At 41.7% G+C, this 22,067-nt stretch overlaps 1 protein-coding gene across 5 annotated transcripts in view; it reads right to left on the reverse strand.

Annotated features, from left to right (window-relative positions):
- Window positions 1-787: 787 nt before the first annotated feature.
- OPHN1 (oligophrenin 1) overlaps window positions 788-22,067 on the reverse strand; it is a 386,455-nt gene continuing 365,175 nt past the window's right edge. For 3 of the 5 annotated variants that reach the window (XM_014343473.4, XM_003816905.5, XM_055106586.2), the window contains exons 21-25: window positions 21,402-21,725; window positions 11,235-11,400; window positions 10,130-10,180; window positions 5,998-6,039; window positions 788-4,745 (exon numbers count right to left, since the gene is read on the reverse strand). In XM_014343473.4, coding sequence (XP_014198959.2) covers window positions 6,006-6,039; window positions 10,130-10,180; window positions 11,235-11,400; window positions 21,402-21,725 — 575 coding nt within the window. In that variant the 3' untranslated portion in view covers window positions 788-4,745; window positions 5,998-6,005. The remainder of the gene's footprint in view (window positions 4,746-5,997; window positions 6,040-10,129; window positions 10,181-11,234; window positions 11,401-21,401; window positions 21,726-22,067) is intronic. The other 2 variants (XM_003816906.6, XM_008970014.4) reach the window with 2 other exon arrangements.

Consider the following 22,067-nt stretch of genomic DNA (forward strand, 5'->3'; position numbering starts at 1 on the left):
TCTTTGAGGTGGAGAAACTTTGTCATCAAAGCACAAGTATAAAGGAATGCAAAAAAGCAGGCAACTATGACTTAATCTTTGTACCCACTCCCAACATACCAGATCATCCTTATCCACCACTTTTGGTCTTTGTCTCACCAAAAGGACTCCTTCCTCAAGCTGCTTTGCTGTCTCAAATACCTCATATCAGTGCTTCTCATACTTTAATGTGCATAGGAGTCTCTTGGGGATCTTGTGAAAGTACAGATTCTGATTCCAGATGCTGGAGTGGGTTCCGAGAATCTGCATTTCCAGCAGGCTCCCAGCTAATGCTTATGCCAAGGCTGATGACGAACCACATTTTGAGTAGCAAGACTTAAAGATGTTTATCATTCCTATTTCTAAGAATCTTCTCCATTTACCCTAGGGATTTCTTTTCTTTACTACTGGGGGCTGTGAATTGTATTAGAAATGGAAATGGGAAGGCCTCTGTAGTTTCCAGTTAATCTAGCTGTGTAATCTTGGACAAATTATTTCTCAGCTCCCTAAGCCTCAAGTTTCCTTATCTGTAAAATGGGCCTGTCACCTGTCACAAAATGATGTTGTGAAGCCTGAGGGAACTGCGAGGCCATTGTTCAAAGTAGACTGTAAATGGAGACTCCTAGGTGCAAAAGAACTCTTTACTTAGGTTTCCTTAGATTTGTAGAAGTCAACACAAGCAGTAGGTAGTGAGTGGTTCCATGTACCATCATGCCTCAATGATATGCTCAAAGATTGTTTCCATGACAAAACTGCAGATGGAGGCCACTTATATTAGACAGTCTACATACTTTATTGAAAGTCACATGAATGAGCCCCAGGATCTCGTTTGTTTTATTATTTTGATATAGCATATGTCTTTCACACAGGCAATCTTTCTAGCCCTCTACTAATGTCCTTGGCATCAAGTGCTTCATTTCCCCCAGGAAAATGAAGGCTTTTCTTTGTCGAAAACTTATCTTTAAGGTATCTTGATTATCTCTGAAATTTTTTATTATTTCTGATGTTTTTTTCTGGGCTTGTAATGTGTCAAGGCCACTTATCTGCAGCTACCTTAGAAGTAGTATAATTGATCTACGTTCTCTCAAAAGCAATTTTTTCCTAGTCACAGAACTATTTCTTCTTTTACTACTTTATTTGTTCTAGTTATTACAGAATCAAAGAACTTCTTGAAAAGAGAATACTTTCCCATGATAACCAATTACTTTAGAAATACTCTGCATGACACTATAATTGAAATTAGACGCTAAGTTTTGTCCCTCAGTGGCTGAACACCCCCAACCTTTTAAAAAACAAAAACTTCAAAAATAAAAATTCAGTATTTCTTTTTGTAAGCCATCTCTTGATTTTGCTATCACCACAGAAAAATCTGTAGAGATTTGACCCCAATACATCAAGTACTGCAGAGGCACCAAGACCTTTTCTGCTTCTAAAACTGCGTTTGTGGATGTCACCAGTCTCTTAGGCTGAAACTGAAACTGCCCATGCTACAACCTTGGTGAAGTATGGAGACACCTGTGAGGACCTTTTTACTTTTTGAAAAATGGCAAGCCAAGGACTTAACAATTACCAACTAAAACATAAATCCTTCACTTCACAAAATAAAATTAGATGATCATCTTAAAAACATTACCAAATGTGTAAGCTGAATATGAAGAGAAAGCCTAACTCAGGAATATCTTCCAGCCCAGTTTGCATTTCCATATAAACTGAACCTGCACCCCCTCCCTCCTTCAAATGTTTGCCTTTCAATATTTTGTTAGGCAGGCAAGAGTCAAGAGTCATGCCAACTCTAGTAATGTGGCCTCTGTTCAAACACCTACCGCAGTGTGGCAAAGGGAAAACAGCATGGGCTAAGAGTGGCCTGGATTCAAATCACAGTCCTTTTATTTACTTTCTATCTGCCCTTGAGTTGGTTACTTTAGCCCCCTGGGCCATAATTTCTTTCTCTGTAAAATGAGAATACTTGCATGTATATGAAACACTGAGCAGTTAATAAATACGTGCTTAATAAATGTTAGGTTCTTTGTTATCCCTGCCAGTTCATCACTTTCAGTTCATCCATTGCCAGATTCTCTAACTTGCTGGCCAAGGTATGTTGATAATTTCCTATAGCTGCCACTCTTCTATTATCACCCTCTTCCCATAGCCTCTGCAAAATGACTGCCCATCCATTAAGCCTAGGGCAAGCCAGTCTCATTCCATGATAGCATGCCTCGCCACAGAAGCTTTTTGCACTTTAAGTCAGAGTGCCAAAGGCAGGCGTTGAGATTCATTCTTTGGCATTCTTAAGGTATAGACCAGAGCAAAGGCAGAGCTACTCAGCCACTGCTCCCTGGCCTCCAGGCAGACTGCTGGTCCCCAGCTCTCCAAGATAGGCCCTTGATCTGTGTCCCAGGCAACACACAGCAATCTCATGACATTTCTGGGACATATTTTCTACTGGGATCACAGCAGCTTTCTAGGGCTCTCAATAATCTTCCAATGTTTGCATCGGTGATTGTGGTATTTTCCCCCAAGAAAACCAGAGTCAAACCATGTCTCTTTAAAGGGACTGTGGCCCTATTAGCCATGCTTTCGTGGCCAAAATCTGCACACCTGTCTGCTTTATTCAGGATAGAGCAGGGAGGCCACAGCCCTGAAACAAGGGCTCAAAAATCACTTCCTAGGTGAGGTCAGTAAGGCCTCACAGAGACTACTGTTGGGGGCAAGCAGCAGGTGAAATGATGGTCACTTGACTCTTTTACTCCTGGTTTCTTAGCAACCTGGCCTTTGGGACTGGGTACAGTGGAGTGAGTTCAATGGGGCCACCTGGATATGCCTTGATTTAGAATGGCATCAAGTTTCCACTCAATTACTTTCAAAAAGGCTCTCAGTGTACTTGGCCTTACATGTTCCTAACTCACCAATAAACCATGTTTGGAATTCAGTCTTGAAAATGACTACTGCCTTTCAGTAGCACTGTTCCAAATGCATCTCTGAGTGGGTTTGCACATGAGTGTGCATGTACTCACTCTCTATCTCTTTATCTAGGTTTATCTGTCAGTACTATAATCAGTGCACTAACAGGGCCTTGGTAGAAGAGTGCAAGTAGGAAAGCTCTTTCCCTCACACTGGGCAACATTATAATTATACAGACTCTACAGACAAGCTACGGCCCAGGCATCTGCATAGAAACAAGTACTGATGCTCTTTCCAGCAACTTCCCTTAAACAAACAGGAATTAGAAATGTCCATTCCTCAGATTTCTGCCCCATTACACCAATTTTTAGGTCCTTTCCAATAATAGAGATAGCAAATGAAAGGGACCTGGCAAGGGTTTATGTCCTAACACTTTTTCACTTGGTGGCAAATATTCAAGAAAAAGGATAAAAGCCAACCCCCAGAAATGATGGCCACTAAAGCCACAAACCACAAGGTCCCTTGCTAGATAAGTGTGATATAATGGGGAAAAAAAACTTGCATAGGAGCCCGGGACCTGAGATCTTGTACTGGTGTGATCACTACCTTGCTCTGCCTCAGTTCCCCCGACTGGAAACTGGGCAGTTGTTAGACTAAATGATTTTGAAAAGCCCTTCCAATCAAGGGCTTATATGGATTGTAAAAAGTATTTTACTCAAGTGCTGTGGTTCTTGACTTTTTTGGGTCACGAGCCCATTTGAAATTTAGCAGAACATTATGGACTATCTCCCCAGAAAGGGCATATTGTCATGGAATTGTGCATACCATCTCAGGGGCATCATGGAGTTTCTGAGTCCATGGACACTGGGTTAAGAACTGCTTTTTTCAGGAGATAAAAGAGTTTATGTGCAGAAGGCAAACATGAAGCAGCAGTGACAGCTGCCTGGCCTCAATCCACCTTAACAATTTTTCTAGCATTTGACCCCAAAATAGAACTCCTACAGGACCAAACACAGTCTCCTTTTTTTAAAAAGAAATGTGCTCAGCTTTTGTTTGTTTCTTGATTGCTTGACAGGAAGCTGTCAAAAAAAAGGAGAAAGAATAATCCAAATAGACCTAGGCTTTTACATGCAAAACATGCTTTGCAGATTTGTCCTAAGTGGCTGCATGTAACAGCAGGAAGGCCACCTTCCTAAGTCCACATGGAGGTGCTGTGGGGGCATCACTCATCCCACTCATAGCCTCGCAGGAGCAGACGGGCTCTTGGCAACATACTGCAGCACCAGAGCGCTGACATGGCACCAGTGTCCATATCCTCAGTAGGAGACATGTTGAGATTCTCCAATGTTCAGCAAACATTTCTATTCCCTTCCAACCAAGGTAAGCAATGGCCCCAACTCAAGTGGCCTTCAGTTCAAGGTAAGACCCCTGAGATCAGTCTTTAGCCCCAAATCTCTCAGAGTTCAATGGCCCTCTGAGGAAGCAGGAAGTTCAGGGAAGAGTTGAAAACTGAGCTCCCCTCTTCGACTCAGGTAAGTGGATATCTTGGTTTTGGCAGAGTCTGGCTTGAGGGAGTCCAGCTCTTCACAGTGTTATAGGAACTCAAAACAGACCTTCTGAGGGGATGAAGACGGAATACAAAGGAGATATAAACACCTGTCTAGGACATATGCTCCTTATTTTATGGCCTCCCAGAGACAGTCTGAAAGTGCAAGGCTAGGAAGGAGCTGCTCTTCAACACAAAATGACTCCGCACACAAAGGTTTGAAGAAGAAAGACTCTTTCAGAACCTGGAAAGGGTCCTCTGAGGCCAAGGCTTTTAAAACCTGGAAGAGAAAGAAGAGAGTAGGGAATTAGCGAGGACTGGTCAAGTACTTAACAGCCACTGATCAGTGGGGCTTCTCTTGGTAGGTAGCTAAGCCTATAATTGGTAGCTCATCTTCTGAGCAACAGCGAATTGCTGGGCAAAGGCTCTTACAAGTCAGATCTCATGAAACAGGCCTAAGATGGTGCTATGACCAGGGCTGGACACTTTGTGCCTTTGACCTCAACTCGAACTCCCCAAAATCTACATGGAGAAATAGAAGCCTGATACTAGAACCTCTGAGATTTCTTCCCACATCATGCCCACTGCCTTTATGGTCATACAATAACTATAAACTTCCTTTTAACAGGGACTTCACCTCCATAGGGGCTGATAAGGAGAAGCTTATCTACCCACGGACCTCTGAGGACTGGCAGTGACAGGGAAAAAAAGAAGGTTAGGGAGCACATGAAAAGCCAAGCTCCAGATACTTGGATCTCATTTATGTGTGTTATCAGGTCACATCATGCCAGCAATCTGATAGTCAAACAATCAGAACTCCTACGATAGAGAAAGGAATTTCCCTGACCTCTGAGTCTCCTGTGACCTTTGCAAGTCACTTATCCACTCTGAACTTCAGTTCCTTTATTTGTTGAGTTAGAACACATATTATCCTCCCTTCTCCTGGCATGTGATATGCATCAAATGAAATAATGAATGTGAAAGTGCTTTGCATTGGACAAACATAAAGGACTAAGAATGAAGGTTCAGGTGGGTAAGACTGAAATAATGATTTGGTCTGCAGGAATGAATCCATCTACAGACACTAAGGTAGCCTCTTGGCATCTGTTATAATATCAAAAAGCATGTTCCTGGTTTCCTTAAAGGCCCGAGAGGTGTCAGAGTTAGAAGGTTCCAACCTTCTCATTTTAGAAACTGGGAAACTGAGGCTCAGAGAAGTAAATGTACTTTCCCGAAATGTCACAGCCTAGGATTCTTAATAAATTTGATTCAAAGGCAATCTGTAAAAGCGTGCCATAGTTTGGCTAGGAGAAAAAGAAATGAAAGAGGAAGGTTACTTAAAATCACACAAAACCTTGGAATTGAAAGTCACTAAATTTAAGGGTCATGCAGTGATAGAGTAATGAACTGAGGCGTAGAAGTGAGTTCCCACCCTTCTGATCTACATGTTATTCCAGTCCTCAAAATATCAGATCCCGTAATGAAGGCTTATGTGGAACAAGATTTTGTAATCAGGGATGGGGACTGCATACCTGTAGCCTCAACTTTCATCTCCAGGAAGTCTGCCTTGAGAACTGTGGATAAAGAAAGACGTTTCACTAAGATTCTAGAAATCAGGACTGGAAAGGTAAATTGGGGGAATGGGGGACACTTCTAGGCCAGTGCTAAAAGAGGCCATTTGAAAAATGGAGAAGTGATTCAGCCCAGATGTTTCAAAACATTTAGCTCCATGCTTATAGTTGGGGCTCCTTCTCTGGCAGGCTTAAAGAGATATGAAGACGTCTTTCAGGTGCCAGAACAATTCTCTGAGTACCAGACTATGTGAAGCTTGGAGAACCCAGGGAAGCTGGCTGCAGACCACGAACTACATTCTGTGATGATCTCTAACAGGGATAAGGATGAGGACACAGACAAGCACCATGTGAAAGATGAATCCTCCTTTGCCTAGAAGACCAAACCAACCTTGTCCAGCCTCTTGATGTGCTTGGATTAGTTCTAAATTACCCATGTCTGGGGACAGCTGGGGGAGGAGAAAATCTTGGCAAATGAAACCCACTCTAGTGTGGCCAGAGCATTACGTACAACAGCTGGTCCCCAGGGCTATGTCCTCAACCTTCTGTTTTTCTCTTCTCTCCAGTCTGTTTACACTTACTCCCTGGAGGATCTTATTCCCATCCATGGCTTCAATTGCCACCAAATACTAGGGACCTCCCCACAACAGGCTACTATTCACATTGTAGCATATGTGACTAGCCCCACTCCCCAGACTTATATAGTGGCTATACTCATATTTCTACCCCCAAATCTATGTATACATACATCCAGCTCCAACTGCTAGCCTAAGTTGCAGTTACCCACTGAACATCTATCTCTACCTAAGTCTCAAAGTGTCTTTAAAAAATTTGTATAAATTTAACAACTGTGTCTTCAAAATCACTGTGTCCAAAATTGAGCTCAGCATCTTTCCCATAAAACCTGCTTCTCCATGATTAATTATTGTACCATCTACTTAAGTGCCCAAGTTAGACTTTTCTCTTTCTCGGTTCATCAATGTTCCATGTTTGAAAATGTAGCAAGGTCTTATTGAGTCTTTCTCAAATCTGTCCCTTCTGTTCCATTCCCACTGGGAATGCCATAGGCCAGGGCTTCCCCAACTCTTGCCAGGACAATTAGTCTCCTTAACTGGTCTCCAGTCTTTACTCTCCCATCTATCTTTCCCACTACCAAAGTGATCTTTTTACAACTTGGTCAGCTCAGAATGTGACTGTCATTCTTGAAATTCTTCCCCCCTTTCTATGACTCATCCGCATATGGACTGCAGTATAAAGACCAAGCACCTTAGTATGTTATACAATACCTTCACGATCTGGCTCCAATCCATCTTTCTGGTCTCACCCCCAGCTAAGTTTCCCTCTTTTCACTCCCACATTCTAGCCAAAGTGGAACACTAATAACTTCTGAAACCATAAGCTGTCGGGCCTCTTTGAAATGTCCTCACCTCCTTTATGTTCTTGATGAGCCACTACTCATTTTCTTCTTAGTTATTTATGTTTAAATTGTGTAAGGGAAATGAATAAGGGGGTGATGTCATTCAAACACTAGGCCGTAGTCAGGTATACAAATGGGGACCAAAAAGGGGCAAGACAAAGTTTTAAAAGATCATCATTTTCATTAGAGATGAGAGAAGAACTTAGCAACAATGACCATAGACGGGACTGACTATGTGACTGGTCTGAGGATCTTGATCAGAGGCCAACCTGTGGAAGCACTGATGCAAGTGGTGGTTACAAGGTGGAGGCCTAGATGGAAGGGATGATTTCCCTATGTGGATGCTGAGTGGGAGGAGCCTGTGGGTACTCAGGATGGTAGTTCATGACATACTGGAGAGCAAGTGTACCTACTTTGGTCTTACCTACATTCCTGCCAAAATGGAATCTAGGAATAAAGAACAGGATTAAATCTAGGTTCTAGAAGCCCAGACATAGGGTGGGTAGAGTGATATTCTAGCCTGAAGTGCCTGCTTTGGCCATAGCCCTTGTAGGTTGTGCTTGATCTAAGGCTTCCTCGAGCACTGGCTGACAAAGCCCAGCCCATTGGTAGTGGCTACCAATCTTTTCACACTCTCAACACCAGTTTGGCTATAGCTTCCCTCTTGTAAGTTTACCTGCCTTAAAAGTTCTATTGGACTTTCTTCATGCTTCTTACATATTTCCTTCTCAATGCCTTGGTTTCCTGTCCAAGCTTGCAGATCAATAACTGCCCCCACAGCATTTTTTCTGTCTAGTTCTATTCTTTTCTCAAGCCCCAACTCATATATCACCTCCTCTAAAAAGCTTTCCTGTAGACATATCCAGTTCACTCCAGTTTACATCATTCTATTTCCTTGTTATTTATTTCTCAAGTGGCTTATTCTAGGAAGGCATAGGCCACCTTATTAAGAATATTTGAGACTCTCTTCGTCTCCCTTCTTCTTTTCTTTTTCTTTTCTCAAGAGAGATATTTGATTAAGCTTACTTAAAAAACTTCTGAGGTGAAAACTTTTATCTTCATGCTATCAGTAAGAGAAATCTGGGGCCTTGATCTGACTTTCATCTGCTATGGTAGAATGAATGGTAAATTATTGTCTAAGGAGAATTTGGCCCAGCCTGAGGTTCCAGGTGGCTCACTGACAAGCAGAGCTAGAATGAACTGCTGTGCAGAATCATGTCCTAGTGTGTCAGTTCCCATAGTTTTGACTAGAGGATGGAAAATCTACCCCAACTCCACTGCTGGGAAAGGTATATTGTTCTGCTTTTAACTGACCACCTAGAAGAGTTCTGCTCCTGTCACCTGTTAGGAGGAACAATTTCAAACTCTCTGATAACCAAGAAGGAACAAACTCACAAAAGAGTCCCTGAAGGCTAACCAAATATCTCTCCAGATGTTCTAGTCCAAAGGGTCCTAAATTCCAGGCCTTGGACAGTCTGTACCAGCACTTGAGAAGTTTGAATAACAAACTAATGGAAAAGAAGAAAGGGAGGGAAGGAAAAAACAAAATAAAACAAAAAAATCATATTCCCAGGCCCCACTACTAGAGATTCTGTTTTAGTGGGTCTAGAATGAAATCCAGGAATATGTGACTTTTTTCTCCATGTTTCCAGGTGACTTAGATGTGCAGCCAGTTTGAGAACCGTTGCCTAAGTCCAATGTTTACCTTTGAAATGGGGGCCCTAAGGCTGTTTATCTTAGAGTGTAATATTCTACATATCCCTGTCAGCTGCCCTTTGAGTATATAATGGAATCTAAATAAGTAAAATAACAAAAAAGTAAACTAAAAAAAAAAACTAACAAAAAATATTGGGTGTAAAGTCTTTGAGATACTGCTTGGTGTGTGTTCACATGCACACGCACACACAAGTGTGCACATACATATGTGCTTGTGAGAGAGAAAAGGGAAAGATGAGCAGAGAGAGAGATGAAGAAATGAAGAGGCAAAGAGACAACAGATACAGAGAGACACAGGAAGAGAAAAACAGAGACATATAGAGTGACATGAACAGAGAAACAGACAGATAAAGACAACTATGGGGACACAGGCAAAGAAACACAGACAGACAGAAAGAGATTGAGAATGACAGAGACACTGGCTGGGTGCAGTGGCTCACGCCTGTAATCCCAGCACTTTGGGAGGCTGAGGTGGATGGATCACCTGAGGTCAGGAGTTCGAGACCAGCCTGGCCAACATGGCAAAACCCTGTCTCTACTGAAAATACAAAAATTAGCTGGGCATGATGGCGTGCACCTGTAGTCCCAGCTACTAGGGAGGCTGAGGTGGGAGGATCACTTGAACCTGGGAGTTGGAGGTTGCAGTGAGCCAAGATCGTGCCACTGCACTCCTGCCTGGGCAACAGAGTGAGACACCATCTCAAAAAAAAAAAAAAAAAAAAAAAGGACAGAGACACCAAGTGAGAAAAAGAATATGAGAGAAACAAATAGACACACAGGTGAACAGGTGACAGACAGATAGGGATGGAGAGACAGAATTGGGGAAGAGAAAGTGACAGACAGAGACAGAGCTGTAGAGAAACAGAAAGAGAAAGAATGTTAGAGTGAGCACAATTGTATGCTAAGGATGCAGTTATTAAAAGGCGATTTGGTTTTTCTTTTGTCACCTCCATATCTTACCTTCCTGTTTTCCGGGAAGCTGTTTCAAAAAACCTGGTCCTGGAAGCCACCCTGCAAACAGAAGCCAACCAAGTCCCATAAGTTGCTTTGGTATACACGTGAGAACCAATGGCCAACAGAAAGGACAGGAGACTCTGAACCAGATGGGACACCAATGCCAGCCCCTGCCTTTGCTGGCAAAGGCCCTACACATACAAATGTGAAATGGCCCAGAGCCCATAGGCACCCCTAAGGCCATAGCTGACACTCTTTATCCCCATTGCTTCAGAATGGTCTGAGTATGTTGCTGAGTCAGGCTCTTCTTGGGGGAAATAAATGAAACCAGTCTTGATTTCAAAGTATAATTGTTGGCTTTTTGTAAATATACTGAGCTAATTAGTCAAAGCTGTGGAGGCTTTGTTCTTCTTTTTCTCCAATTTTACAATTATGGAAAACAAGAAACACAAGAAAAAGGAAGACCAGGAGGCAGTATACTGAGAATGGTCCCAGTCGATAAAGAGAGGAGAGGCAAGCGCGTTGTGGCCAAGCAAAGCTGGTCCCTGAGCACTGCTGTGGTCCCACCCTAGCTGCTCCTTCCTTGGTTCCTTGGCTTGCGGCCCAGCCTCAGGAAGGTCTGTTGCACATCAGCTCAGCTCCCACCCTGTAAGAGACTCTCTGGAGAACCAAAGTCATTTTGAAAAAAATTTTAAATCATACCCTTTGCTTAAAATAAAAGCCTCAAGCGTAAGTACAGTGAATGAATCTGTTCATTAAATTACTTTTAAAACCAGTAGACATAACAAGAAATTTTTTAAAAAAATGTCCTGAGCCAAGGAAGCTAAAATCAGAAGGTAATAATATCACCATACGGAGATAAAGGAAGCTAAGAAAAATGGGTCTCCTAGCAGGTACTAAGAATCAAAGGTTTCAGCTTCAGAGAAATCCCTCAGCTTTGAGCATTGAGTGGAATACTCCCAACAGGGCTGGCCTATGATATTTCCCTAGACTATAAAGCGAAGGATGCCCCAGGGTTGTGCACTGTATACCCTTAATATGGTGATCCTGAAAGCATTCCTAGTGGCCTAGTACACGCCTTCAGTCAACTCTGAGGTACAACCCTACTTACACAGATGATGTGATTTCCCCCGCATTGCCAGCCACAATATCTGGCTTTGGTTCTGGCTTTTGGGGAGTAGCTGCCCGGCAGGGAGGATCTGGGGGCCTCACTGGGGGGCGGATGATGGTTGGCTTTTCTCCTGGAGGCCGCACTTTGCTGAAACTGTCAGCATCCCCTGGAAGAGAAAATGATACCAGGAACTTGGATGGTTAGCCAAACAGAACACTACTCATGAGCAGGCACCCAATATGAGAGTTACCTGGGCCAACTTCCTTGGCCTCCATTTCTTCTTGGTGACTAACAACTCTGGCTATTTTTTTTTTTTTTGTAATTTTTCTGGCAACTGTCCCTTCAGAAAGTCTATATTTGAACCTCAGCTCTGGAGTTTCAGATATCTTGGGTGTGTCATATCCATTCCCTAAGTCTCAGTTTCCCCAGCTATATAATAAAGATCCACAATATATTATCTTACAGAGATAGTGGGAGGATTAAATCAGGTACTAATATGTTTAGTGCAGGGCCAGGTACATAGTAGGTGCTTACTAAATGTCTGATGATGATGAATTTGAATTGCTTAAATTCATCATCACTGAAATCCAGGTCCTTTTCACTTAGGCCTTGACTATTATAGTTGTTTTCTAACTCACTTTCCTGCCTCTGTGTCTTTAGTTTCCTTGTCAGTACAAAATAAATATAAACACTTTTTAAATAAGATGGTTCTAGTAGGACTATAGTGAAACAGGTAAACTCACACATTGCTGGTGGCAATGTGAACTGGGCTTATTTTATCTAGAGGGCATCAAGGATTCCGGAACAATGTGGATGAAATACAAAATCATACATATGAGACGGTTCATACTCGTTGATCCAGTAATTCTGCTTTTGGGAACAGGCCCAAATGGACTAATCCAAGAGGCAAAAAAACAAAAAACAAAACAAAAAAAAAACACTTAAGAAAAAGCAATTGGCACAAAAACATGCATCTTATCAGAAAAAAAAATCAGACTTAACCATAAAGGCTAAACAAACAATTCAATTCATACAAGCATTTAACCAATACATATTATGTGTGAACTGCCAAAAATTTAGACCAGGTCAAAACAAAAACAGGCATACAAAATAATATCAAGTGAAAAAAAAGTCCACAGAAAGTGCTCATGGCCTGATGAAGACCATACTGAAATAGACATGTACATAACTATGCAAGGGTGTCAGTGGATCTTTATATTCATCCATTTTTTTTCTACAAAAATATTTACAGTAAATGTAAAAACATACTAAATTGAATCTACATATACAACTACAAAATTTAATTTAAGTATTTTTACACTGTTTTTCTGCTCTTTAAAGACTTTCCCAACAGCTCTAAAATGTAAAAGATAAAAGTTTAAACTCCTTCACAGAAAATCAAGGCCCTCCTTGAGCTGGTCCCATATTACTGTCCCAAGCAGTAACCCTGGATTTTAACTATCAGTTCTACTCTAATCAAATTGGTCTGCCTACTGCCCCATTAAGGCAAACCCTTGACTCTTACTTCTAAGTGAGACAGAGTCTGGAGTTTTGTAGACCTGGCTTTCAGATCTTGTTCTGCTGCTTCCAAGTTGTAGGACCCTAGACAGGTACTTCACCTCTACGACTGTAAATTTCCTCATCTGCGAAATGAGTATAAAAACCCCTCCTCTTCATGCAGCCAACAGACACATTAAAAAATGTTCATCATCACTGGTCATCAGAGAAATGCAAATCAAAACCACAATGAAATACCATCTCACACCAGTTAGAATGGTGATCATTAAAAAGTCAGGAAACAACAGGTGCTAGAGAGGACGTGGAGAAATAGGAACACTTTTACACTGTTGGTGGGAGTGTAAACTAGTTCAACCACTGTGGAAGACAGTGTGGAGATTCCTCAAGGATCTAGAACTAGAAATACTATTTGACCCAGCCATCCCATTACTGGGTATATACCCAAAGGATTATAAATCATGCTACTATAAAGATACATGCACACATATGTTTACTGTGGCACTATTCACAACAGCAAAGAGTTGGAACCAACCCAAATGTCCATCAATGATAGACTGGATTAAGAAAATGTGGCACATATGCACCATGGAATACTATGCAGCCATAAAAAAGGATGAGTTCTTGTCCTCTGTAGGGACATGGATGAAGCTGGAAACCATCATTCTGAGCAAACTATCGCAAGGACAGAAAACCAAACACCGCACGTTCTCACTCATAGGTGGGAATTGTACAATGAGAACACTTGGACACAGGAAGGGGAACATCACACACCAGGACCTGTCATGGGGTGGGAGGAGCGGGGAGGGATAGCATTAGCAGACATACCTAATGTAAATGATGAGTTAATGGGTGCAGCACACCAATATGGCACATGTATACATATGTAACAAACCTGCACGTTGTACACATGTACTTCAGAACTTAAAGTATAATTTTAAAAAAAAAAGAAAGAAAAACCCTCCTCACAAGGTGATTTTAAGGACTCAATTAGATGACCTATAGACAATGCCTAGTATACAGCAGAGGTAAGTAAGTGTCAGACTCTGTCCTGCTTCTTGCCCTATATGTGTCCCTATTCTTATGTCTCCTGTGTATTATAATCATTCCTCAAGACCCAGCTAAAATCTCAACCCTCTGAACACCCTAGTAGGTATATGTAATTCACATCCATGTAAATGTTCGTGAAGTTCTTATATATTAATAGGTATGTTTTTTAAAAAATTCATCCATCTAGCCATTCTGGTGAGCAAGATATATATGTAAAGAAATAATGATAATACAGTGTGATTGGTGTTCTAATTAAGGAAGAAACAAAACACTATTCATGTGCACACATATGAATTGTCTCTCCATTTAGTCTGCATCTTACGTTCTGGACATGTCATTCCCCTTAACACCAGACTGGGTATACAGAATTGCAGCAGAAAAAATTAACCAAAATGATAATAATAATCCAATTTTTCTAATATACTTTATACTATTCAAAGCACTCTCCCAGACGATAACTGCTTAATGTTTACAATAAGCTTGAGAGAGATGAATAAATAGGTCTTATTATCCCCATTTTACAGAGAAGGAAACTGAGGTTCAGAAAAGTAAACTGATTCATCCACAACCATAGGTTAAATGGTAGAGTGAGGACTGAAACCCATACCTCCTGTTTCCACACCCACTGCCTTTCCAGTTGTCTGCTGTTTTGTTATCATTGGTAACATAAAAATTATAAATTATAATAATAATAGTAATGGTAATACAATAGTACTGGCAAAATTTTTTTAGCTAACCTTTATTGAACAGTTGTTCTGTTCCAGGTACTGTGATACTGTACTCAGTGCTTTATGCACATTTTCTCATTCAACACTGGCCACAATCTTGCAAGACAGAAAGTATTATCTCCGTTCTACAGCTGAGGAAACAGAGACTCAGAGATGAAAAGTAACTTCATAGTTGATCAGTCCATCTGATTTCTGAAACCTATGTAGTCCCAACTACCACTGTTCTTCAACCCTAGTGAAACATTAGAAATATGTAAGGAGCTTTAAAATTGTAAAGTACCTGGACCCCACCCTCATACGTCCTAGTTTTATTGATTAGGATGGATCCTGAGCATGGGTATTTTTAAAAGCTCCCCAAGTGATGCTATGTGCAGCCAAGATTGAGGACCATTAGGCCATATGATGTTGCTTCCTCACTGCACCCCACAGAGTAGCAGAGCTGAGAGTGCTGTCCCATTTCCACTGGTTACTGCTGGGAGGCGGAGTTGTGGGGGGGAAGGCAGTAATTGTAAAGAAATGATATGCTGGACTGTTAGAGCTGGAAAACATGTCTACCTGAAACCATGCCTTGATGAGTGAACCAGATGACATCCCTAAAATATGAACCCTATTCATTCCCAAGTTATAGCCACATCCTAATGAACATGAACCTAGGGCCTTGGAAAACAAACATCATTAACCTCATTTCCTCTTGGGCCCTTTATTGCTACCTCCAAATGATTATTCATTACAAGTAAAGCTTTGAGGTAGCAGCAAAGGATTTTCTTGGCTGAAGACACCGATGTTGTTCTCTCTTGCCTCTAATGTGTCTCAGTCACAGTTAAGCCACAGTATCAAACTGGTGAGGCAGAAAGGGGAGAGTCATGTAACTGGTAGTCAAGAAACCTGGATTCTATGATTAATACTAAAACTAACTTTCTGTGTGACCTTCAGCGGATCATTTCCTTACCAGTATAACATGGGGATTGGACTGTTTTTCCAGATGAATGAGCCAATGATCTAAGTCTATAAGCCTCTATCTCTCCCAGCTGACTTTTTATTTTTTAAAAATATACTTCAAGTTCTAGGGTATGTGTGCACAATGTGCAGGCTCGTTACATAGGCTCGTTACATGTGCCATGCTGGCCTGCTGGACTGACTTAAATGTTAGACTCAGCTGACTTTTATAGGCTGTTTTTGAAGTACTCTACATGTACTTAACCTGCTTTAAAATAATTAATCCCTCTGTCTCTCTCTTTTTCTCTCTCTGAAACCTAAATTGAACGGTATTCAATATGGGGGTTTTGTGAGGGCTTTTGTGCCCAACCCTACACTCTAACACACACACACACACAAAGACACACAAATGACCCCTGCCCTCTAGGAGCTCAAAACTGAGTTGGGGATATAAGTCATATTCATGGGAAACAAGTGTGAATACTATAAACCAGCATCCACATTAGAGGGTCAATCTTGGGTGCCAAAATATGTGAATCAAGGGAGAGCTAACTGGGGTAGGATTGTCAGAAGGCTTCATGGACAGAATGAGACTTGAGTTAGACCTTGAGGTTAGTTCGCCTCTTCCTAGGTGTTTGGCATGGTAGGGACAGGTTGTGGGTTGAAAATATAACTCTGAACTCTTTTATGCCATCTACATTTTAGGCTTGAGGCTTCTCAAAGGGTCTCGAATACAGAAGAGTAGACACCCCATCTTCCATGTCTGCCATTTCCTAAGAGGTTGTTACCTAGTAATACTACCACTTCTTAAGCCTCTATTATTTTACCAGATTCTTTGTATACCTAATCTAATTTAATCCATGCAAAATCCTTGCCTTCAATGGTGGTATTGTCCCCACTTACAGTTGAGAAAACTGGCTCAAAGAAGTAAAGCTGAACTAACTAAGATCAAGTAGCTAGTAATAGTCTCCTATGAAAGCAAAACAACTGCTATCATTTACTGAGTACTCTTGATGTGCTAGGCATGTAGAGGACTCACTTTGTTGTTATAGCAATCCTATGGGCACAAATACTATCCTCATTATACAAATGAGAAAACTAAGGTTCAGAGAGGTTGTAACCTGCCCAAAGTCCCACAGCTAGGAAGAGGCAGAGCCAGGATTCAAACTCACATCTGGAAGATTCAGGAGCCTGAGCTTTTAACCACTAAGTCACTTGAGCCTATAGGCTTTCCACCAAGCTGTACTTCTTTTTAATTTCTTTTCAACCTTGGTCCGAAACCTGGCTTTTACTACAAACTTGATCTCCTTCTCAAGCCCCACCTGTTCCCTCTCTCTCTAATCTCTGTCAAATGACCATAACCAAAGAATCTTAACATTTGCAGAGTTCTTGGGACCTGATGGTCATCAGTATTCAACCTCAGCAACTTTTTTCCACCTTTCCTTATATTCCTCTATACCCAACCTGAAGGCACAGAGCAGGAGGAGGTTGATTCCTCTTGTAGATTCCCCCAGTCTCCTAGAATTACCTCTTTTTTTCTATGACACTCCTCCATGCTCACCTTAAAGCCTTCCTGCTTCCTTAGCCATTATTTATCCTTATAAAACAATTTGGCGTTAGGCTCCAAGAAAAGTAGAGAATAAAAACCAAACAGTAGATTATTAAAGCATAAGTCCAAACAAGAAAATGTGGATAATGGCCAGCAACACCCATTACTGCAAGAGCAAGTCTGTTCCTAATACTTTTAGAGTAGATGCAAATGCCACTCATAGCATTAGTCACCTCAGTGGAGAATTAATGGCTCTGTGACTGAGCAAGGTCTTACAAGCCCAAAAGCATGCCACCAGATGCAATCTTTCCTTTCCAGCCAAGACAGAGGAAAGGAGCTAAGAAGGGCCCCTCAACCTGTATGTCATAAAGTCCCAGTCCATGGTGTGCTCTTCACTTTCATCTCAATACCTCAGGTAGAATGAAGGTCTCCTTGCTCCATGCTCCTACTAGAATTTCTTCTCACCCCTACTAGAACATTAATCACATTGGCTGGGACTGACTGCTTGCATGCCAGTGTCACCACGAACCTTTGGAAGGCAGAGACAATGGCTTTTCATTTTTGTCTCTCCCTTTGCATATGATTATACCTGATTAAATAAACAAATACATGTAAAGTAGATGGGATATAGCCCTCCTCCCTCTTCATTACCCAAAGGAAAGTCCTAAATCCCTTTGCAGTAGCTACATGCCTGCCCTTTGCAAAGCCAGGACACGTAAGAGGCAGTAAACTCAAATGAAGGCAGAAAAAAATAGGCTTGTATAATTTTGTACCCCCCCAAAAGTAAGTGGTCCTTAGAAAAACAGAAAGGAGAAGATGGCCAACGCTGCTGAAGAAATATGGTATAAAGAAAAAGAGTCCCAATCTTGAACCCAAGAAGCTGAGGTCAAGCCCCATCTCTGCACCTTACAACCTAGGTAACTCTGAGCAAGTTGTTTTGTGTCTGTGAGCCTCTGTTTCTCCATCTATAAAAAGGGGAGGGTAAATCATACCTCACAAGGCCTATCACAATGATTAGACGCAACAGAAGAGTGAAAGTATCAAGCTCATGTCTGGAACAGAAAAGGATCCTTGATAAAATTCCATCAGCAAACACTATTGATTCTTATTTTAAAGTTGACTGTCATGGAAAAAAGCAATTTAACATGCACCATGCTTTTGTTATTTTTAATTGCTGAGAAAAAATGTGAAGAATGTTAAGGCCACTCAAATGTTAAGTCAATGCAAGGGGTGAAGATGGGGCCAGGACTGTGGCACAGTTGGCTCACTAATGCAATGGAGCCTGTGTACTGATCCTCAGGATGGCAGGCAAAGTCCTAAACAACAGAGCTGAAATGGGGTGACAACTGCAAGGTACAGACTGGGCTGGCTGAGGTAACAGTTCCCTCCCTCTAATACTGCCATTCAGGCTACTGGCCAGTACCAGGAGCAAACAACTATCAGTTATAGCACAGGGTCAGAGCTGTGTGTGGCTTTTGCTTAACCGATAACTCTTCAGATGCCAGGGAATCTACTAGGAGAAGCAGCCAGAATCAGGAGGGGAGCAAGGAGGAAGTAAGAAGTGAATAGATAGTGTAGGTTAGGTTCAAAGAGGCAACTATACCAGAGGTTTGGGGGGTTCTCCACCAAGGCCAAAACCACCTCAGTTCTGCTTTCTGTAGCCAAAGCTGGAAGCATGGGATTTTGAAAAAAAGCTGCATCATGCCAGCCTGTTGCTAACTGATTGAAAGCAGAAAATGAAGCCAGGCAAAGCTGAGGCCCAGTTTTAGATAGTTAGGCTGATACTGAACAAGTCAGATCAGTACTTACATTAGCTGAGACCATTAGATCAGAGTAGCTGCCGCCAGCAGCCCAGGGTAGGACTGGAGGAAGGGGAAGAGGGGAATGCCACTGGGATTGAACTTTGCAGGAGGGAGGGAAGGAGGGCTGAGTTACTGTGTGCGCTGAGCTGATAGAATCTGGCCAATCTCAAGGCTTGGCAACAGACAAGACAAATTTTACTGTGACGAGTATAAGTTGAGTTACCCAACCTTCTACCCAGATTGATAGGAAGGTCACGACATGACTTAAAAACAGAAGCAGAGGTCTACATTAAAGTTTTCCTTTTCTTGACTATGTCTCAGAAGAGCCAAGTCATAGTGAGAAGAGGGACAGGGGAGGGAAATCAATATCATATTTTGAATGCTGATTATATGCCAGATATTTTGTCATTCCTTTTAATCCTAGCAATAATAATTCTAACAGGTGAACTGTTTTCCCATTTTACAGATCTGGAAACCAAGGTACAAACAGCTTAAATAAATTAACTGTGATCGCATGAGTGATCACATCAGCATCAGTGGATCAAACCAGAGCATTCAGAGTCAACTACTTGTGGAAATTGTACTGGACCCCCTCCCATCCGCACACTGAATAGCTTTTACTAAATTGTGCTCTGAGACAATGCCATTGGTTCATACTGAGGTTGTTATATGAAATAATCCATGGAAGAAATTTTTCCCTGGCCTCAAAACCAGAAAAGTTATGGTTTACCTGAACAATTGGCTTGTTTTTACCTTAGGAACTTAGTTATATAACCATGGTTTCTCTCTTTTTGTTTTCTCTAGAAAGTTTGGAACCAAACCTGTGACACTGCTCCACCAAGTGTTTAAGGATTCATGGCAAATATTTTGTATACTAACTCCATTCCCGCCATTTCCTTGCTATCCTACCTTCCCCCAACCTCCCGATTCCCATTCTGGGCCTCATGTTTTCTTATCAGTACTCTAGAATCTAAGGTAAAGGCCAGAAAACTTTTTCTGTAAAGTGTCAGACAGTTAATATTTTAGGCTGTGCAGGCCATAAAGTCTTTGTTGCTACTACTCAATTCTGCTGTTGTGGCATGAAAGCAGCCATAGACAACATGTAAATGAAAGGGTGTATTTATGTTTATGGACAAAGTTTGAATTTCACAACATTTTCATGTCAAAAAATATTATTTCCTTTTTAATTCCAAACATTAAAAAATGTAAAAAAGAATTCTTAGCTTACAGGCTATATAAAAAGAGGCAGTGCAGTGGGCCCAATCGGGTCCACAGGCCATAGTCTGCCAAGCCCTCTCATCTAAACCTCAAGAGGACAGGGACTTCATAAGTCTTATTCATTTCTATGTCTTCGGCATGTAGAATGGGGCCAGGTACATGGTCAGTACTCAATAAATATTTGTCAAATAAATTATTCTTAACCATTTTTTAAGGTTTTACATTTTGCTATATTGTGAAATTCCTTAAAGCTACAAAGTAAAAGAGCTAGGATTTAGATCCAAGCCTTTCTGATACTCAAATCCTTATTTTGTCCATTATATCTTACTATCTTCATAGAATTGTGTCCCCTAAAACTCCCCTCTGGATTAGCCCCAGTCTCTCAACATAAGTCTCAACATGCAATAGTTAATTAAATTTGCTGAAGTCAGCCACACCTTGAATTTGCAATAATTTCAAAAATCCAGAGTTTGGCAGAAGTTGTGCCCCTTTGTCCCTATTTCTCCCAAACTGGAAAGGGAGAATGAGAAAACAAGGGTTCACAGATTCACAGCTTCTTATAGGAAGGTAAAGTGATAGTTCTGCCTCAGTGGAAAGAACGCAGGCTTTGGTGCCTGTGAGACATGGTAAGATTTAGATCCCAGCTCTGCCAGTTACTAGCTGTGAATCTTTGGCAAGTCACTTATCTACAGCAGCCTCCATTTCCAAATTAAAAAAACAAAAAACAAAAAAAAACAGGAATAATACATTCTTGGCCAGGTGTGGTGGCTCACGCCTGTAATCCCAGCACTTTGGGAGGCAAAGGCGGGTGGATCACCTGAGGTCGAGAGTTTGAGACCAGCCTGGCTAACATGGCAAAACCCTGTCTCTACTAAAAATACAAAAATTAGCCAGGCATGGTGGCAAGTGTCTGTAGTCCCAGCTACTCAGGAGGCTGAGGCAGGGAAATCACTTGAACCTAGGAGGCGGAGGCTGCAGTGAGCCGAGATCACGTCACTGCACTCCAGCCTGGGTGACAGAGTGAGACTCTGTCTCAAAAAAAAAAAAAAAGAAAATATTAAGAATAATACATTCTTTACAGTGGGATTGTGAGGATAAGAAATAGTATATCAGCAATTAGTACAGTGCCAGGCACATAGCACTTGGGATATAGAGGTCAACAAAACAGGTAAAAAAATCCCGGCCCTCATGGAGCTTACATTCTAGTGATTATTTTGACTGATTATTGTGATCTTGCCCACTGTTCCAATATTAGTGGTAGTAAACTGGAACATATTTCCACTTAAATATATCTCCAAACTCAGAAGGATCTCAAGGTGAAAAGTAGTTAGGGTCAGCTCTGGCTCCCATGGGATTCCCAAGCACTTACCCTCCTTGTGGTGGGCCAGGGGCCGGGGAGCTGGTCTCTTTATGTGGAAAGAGGGGGTCTTGGTGGGCCCAGAGCCTGGCATGGGTCCATTGGTGGCCTTTGGGGTGATCTTGGTCCCTCCATCCTGCAGCCTAGACACCAACTTCCCCACGTCCACCTCTGGGCAGGGCTCCAACTTGCCATCCGAAATAGGCCTGCTTGGGGACTTCCTCCCAGGATCAGTTTCCCCACTCCTCTGAATAGGTAGTTTGGGGTGTTGTGGTGGCTTGGGGGGTTCTATGCTGCTGGTGATAGTACCATTCGGTGTTTGATGTTGGATTTCATCTAGGAAAAGTTGGTGCCAAGAGGGAAGATTAATGATAACTTTTAAAACCTTTTCATTTTGATACATGCATACATACTTAATTTTGAAAATTTGTATACATTTTCAAAGCAGTTATGTCACTGTGGCACAAACCAACTATATCCCACAAAATCATTCTCTACCCTTCCCAGTTCATGTAAAGCCACAGATCCAATCCAAATAGGGAATTCAAGATCCGCGTATGATTTTCACCACCACAATTCAATAAGCCACAGTAAACCAAGAGGTTTTATTAAAGGAATATGTCACTCAAAAAAGACTTAAAGTCCCCAGTCAATGGCATATTCTATTCTTTGCAAATG

The sequence above is a fragment of the Pan paniscus genome, chromosome X, assembly GCF_029289425.2.
Source record: "Pan paniscus chromosome X, NHGRI_mPanPan1-v2.0_pri, whole genome shotgun sequence".
Classification (NCBI taxonomy): domain Eukaryota; kingdom Metazoa; phylum Chordata; class Mammalia; order Primates; family Hominidae; genus Pan; species Pan paniscus.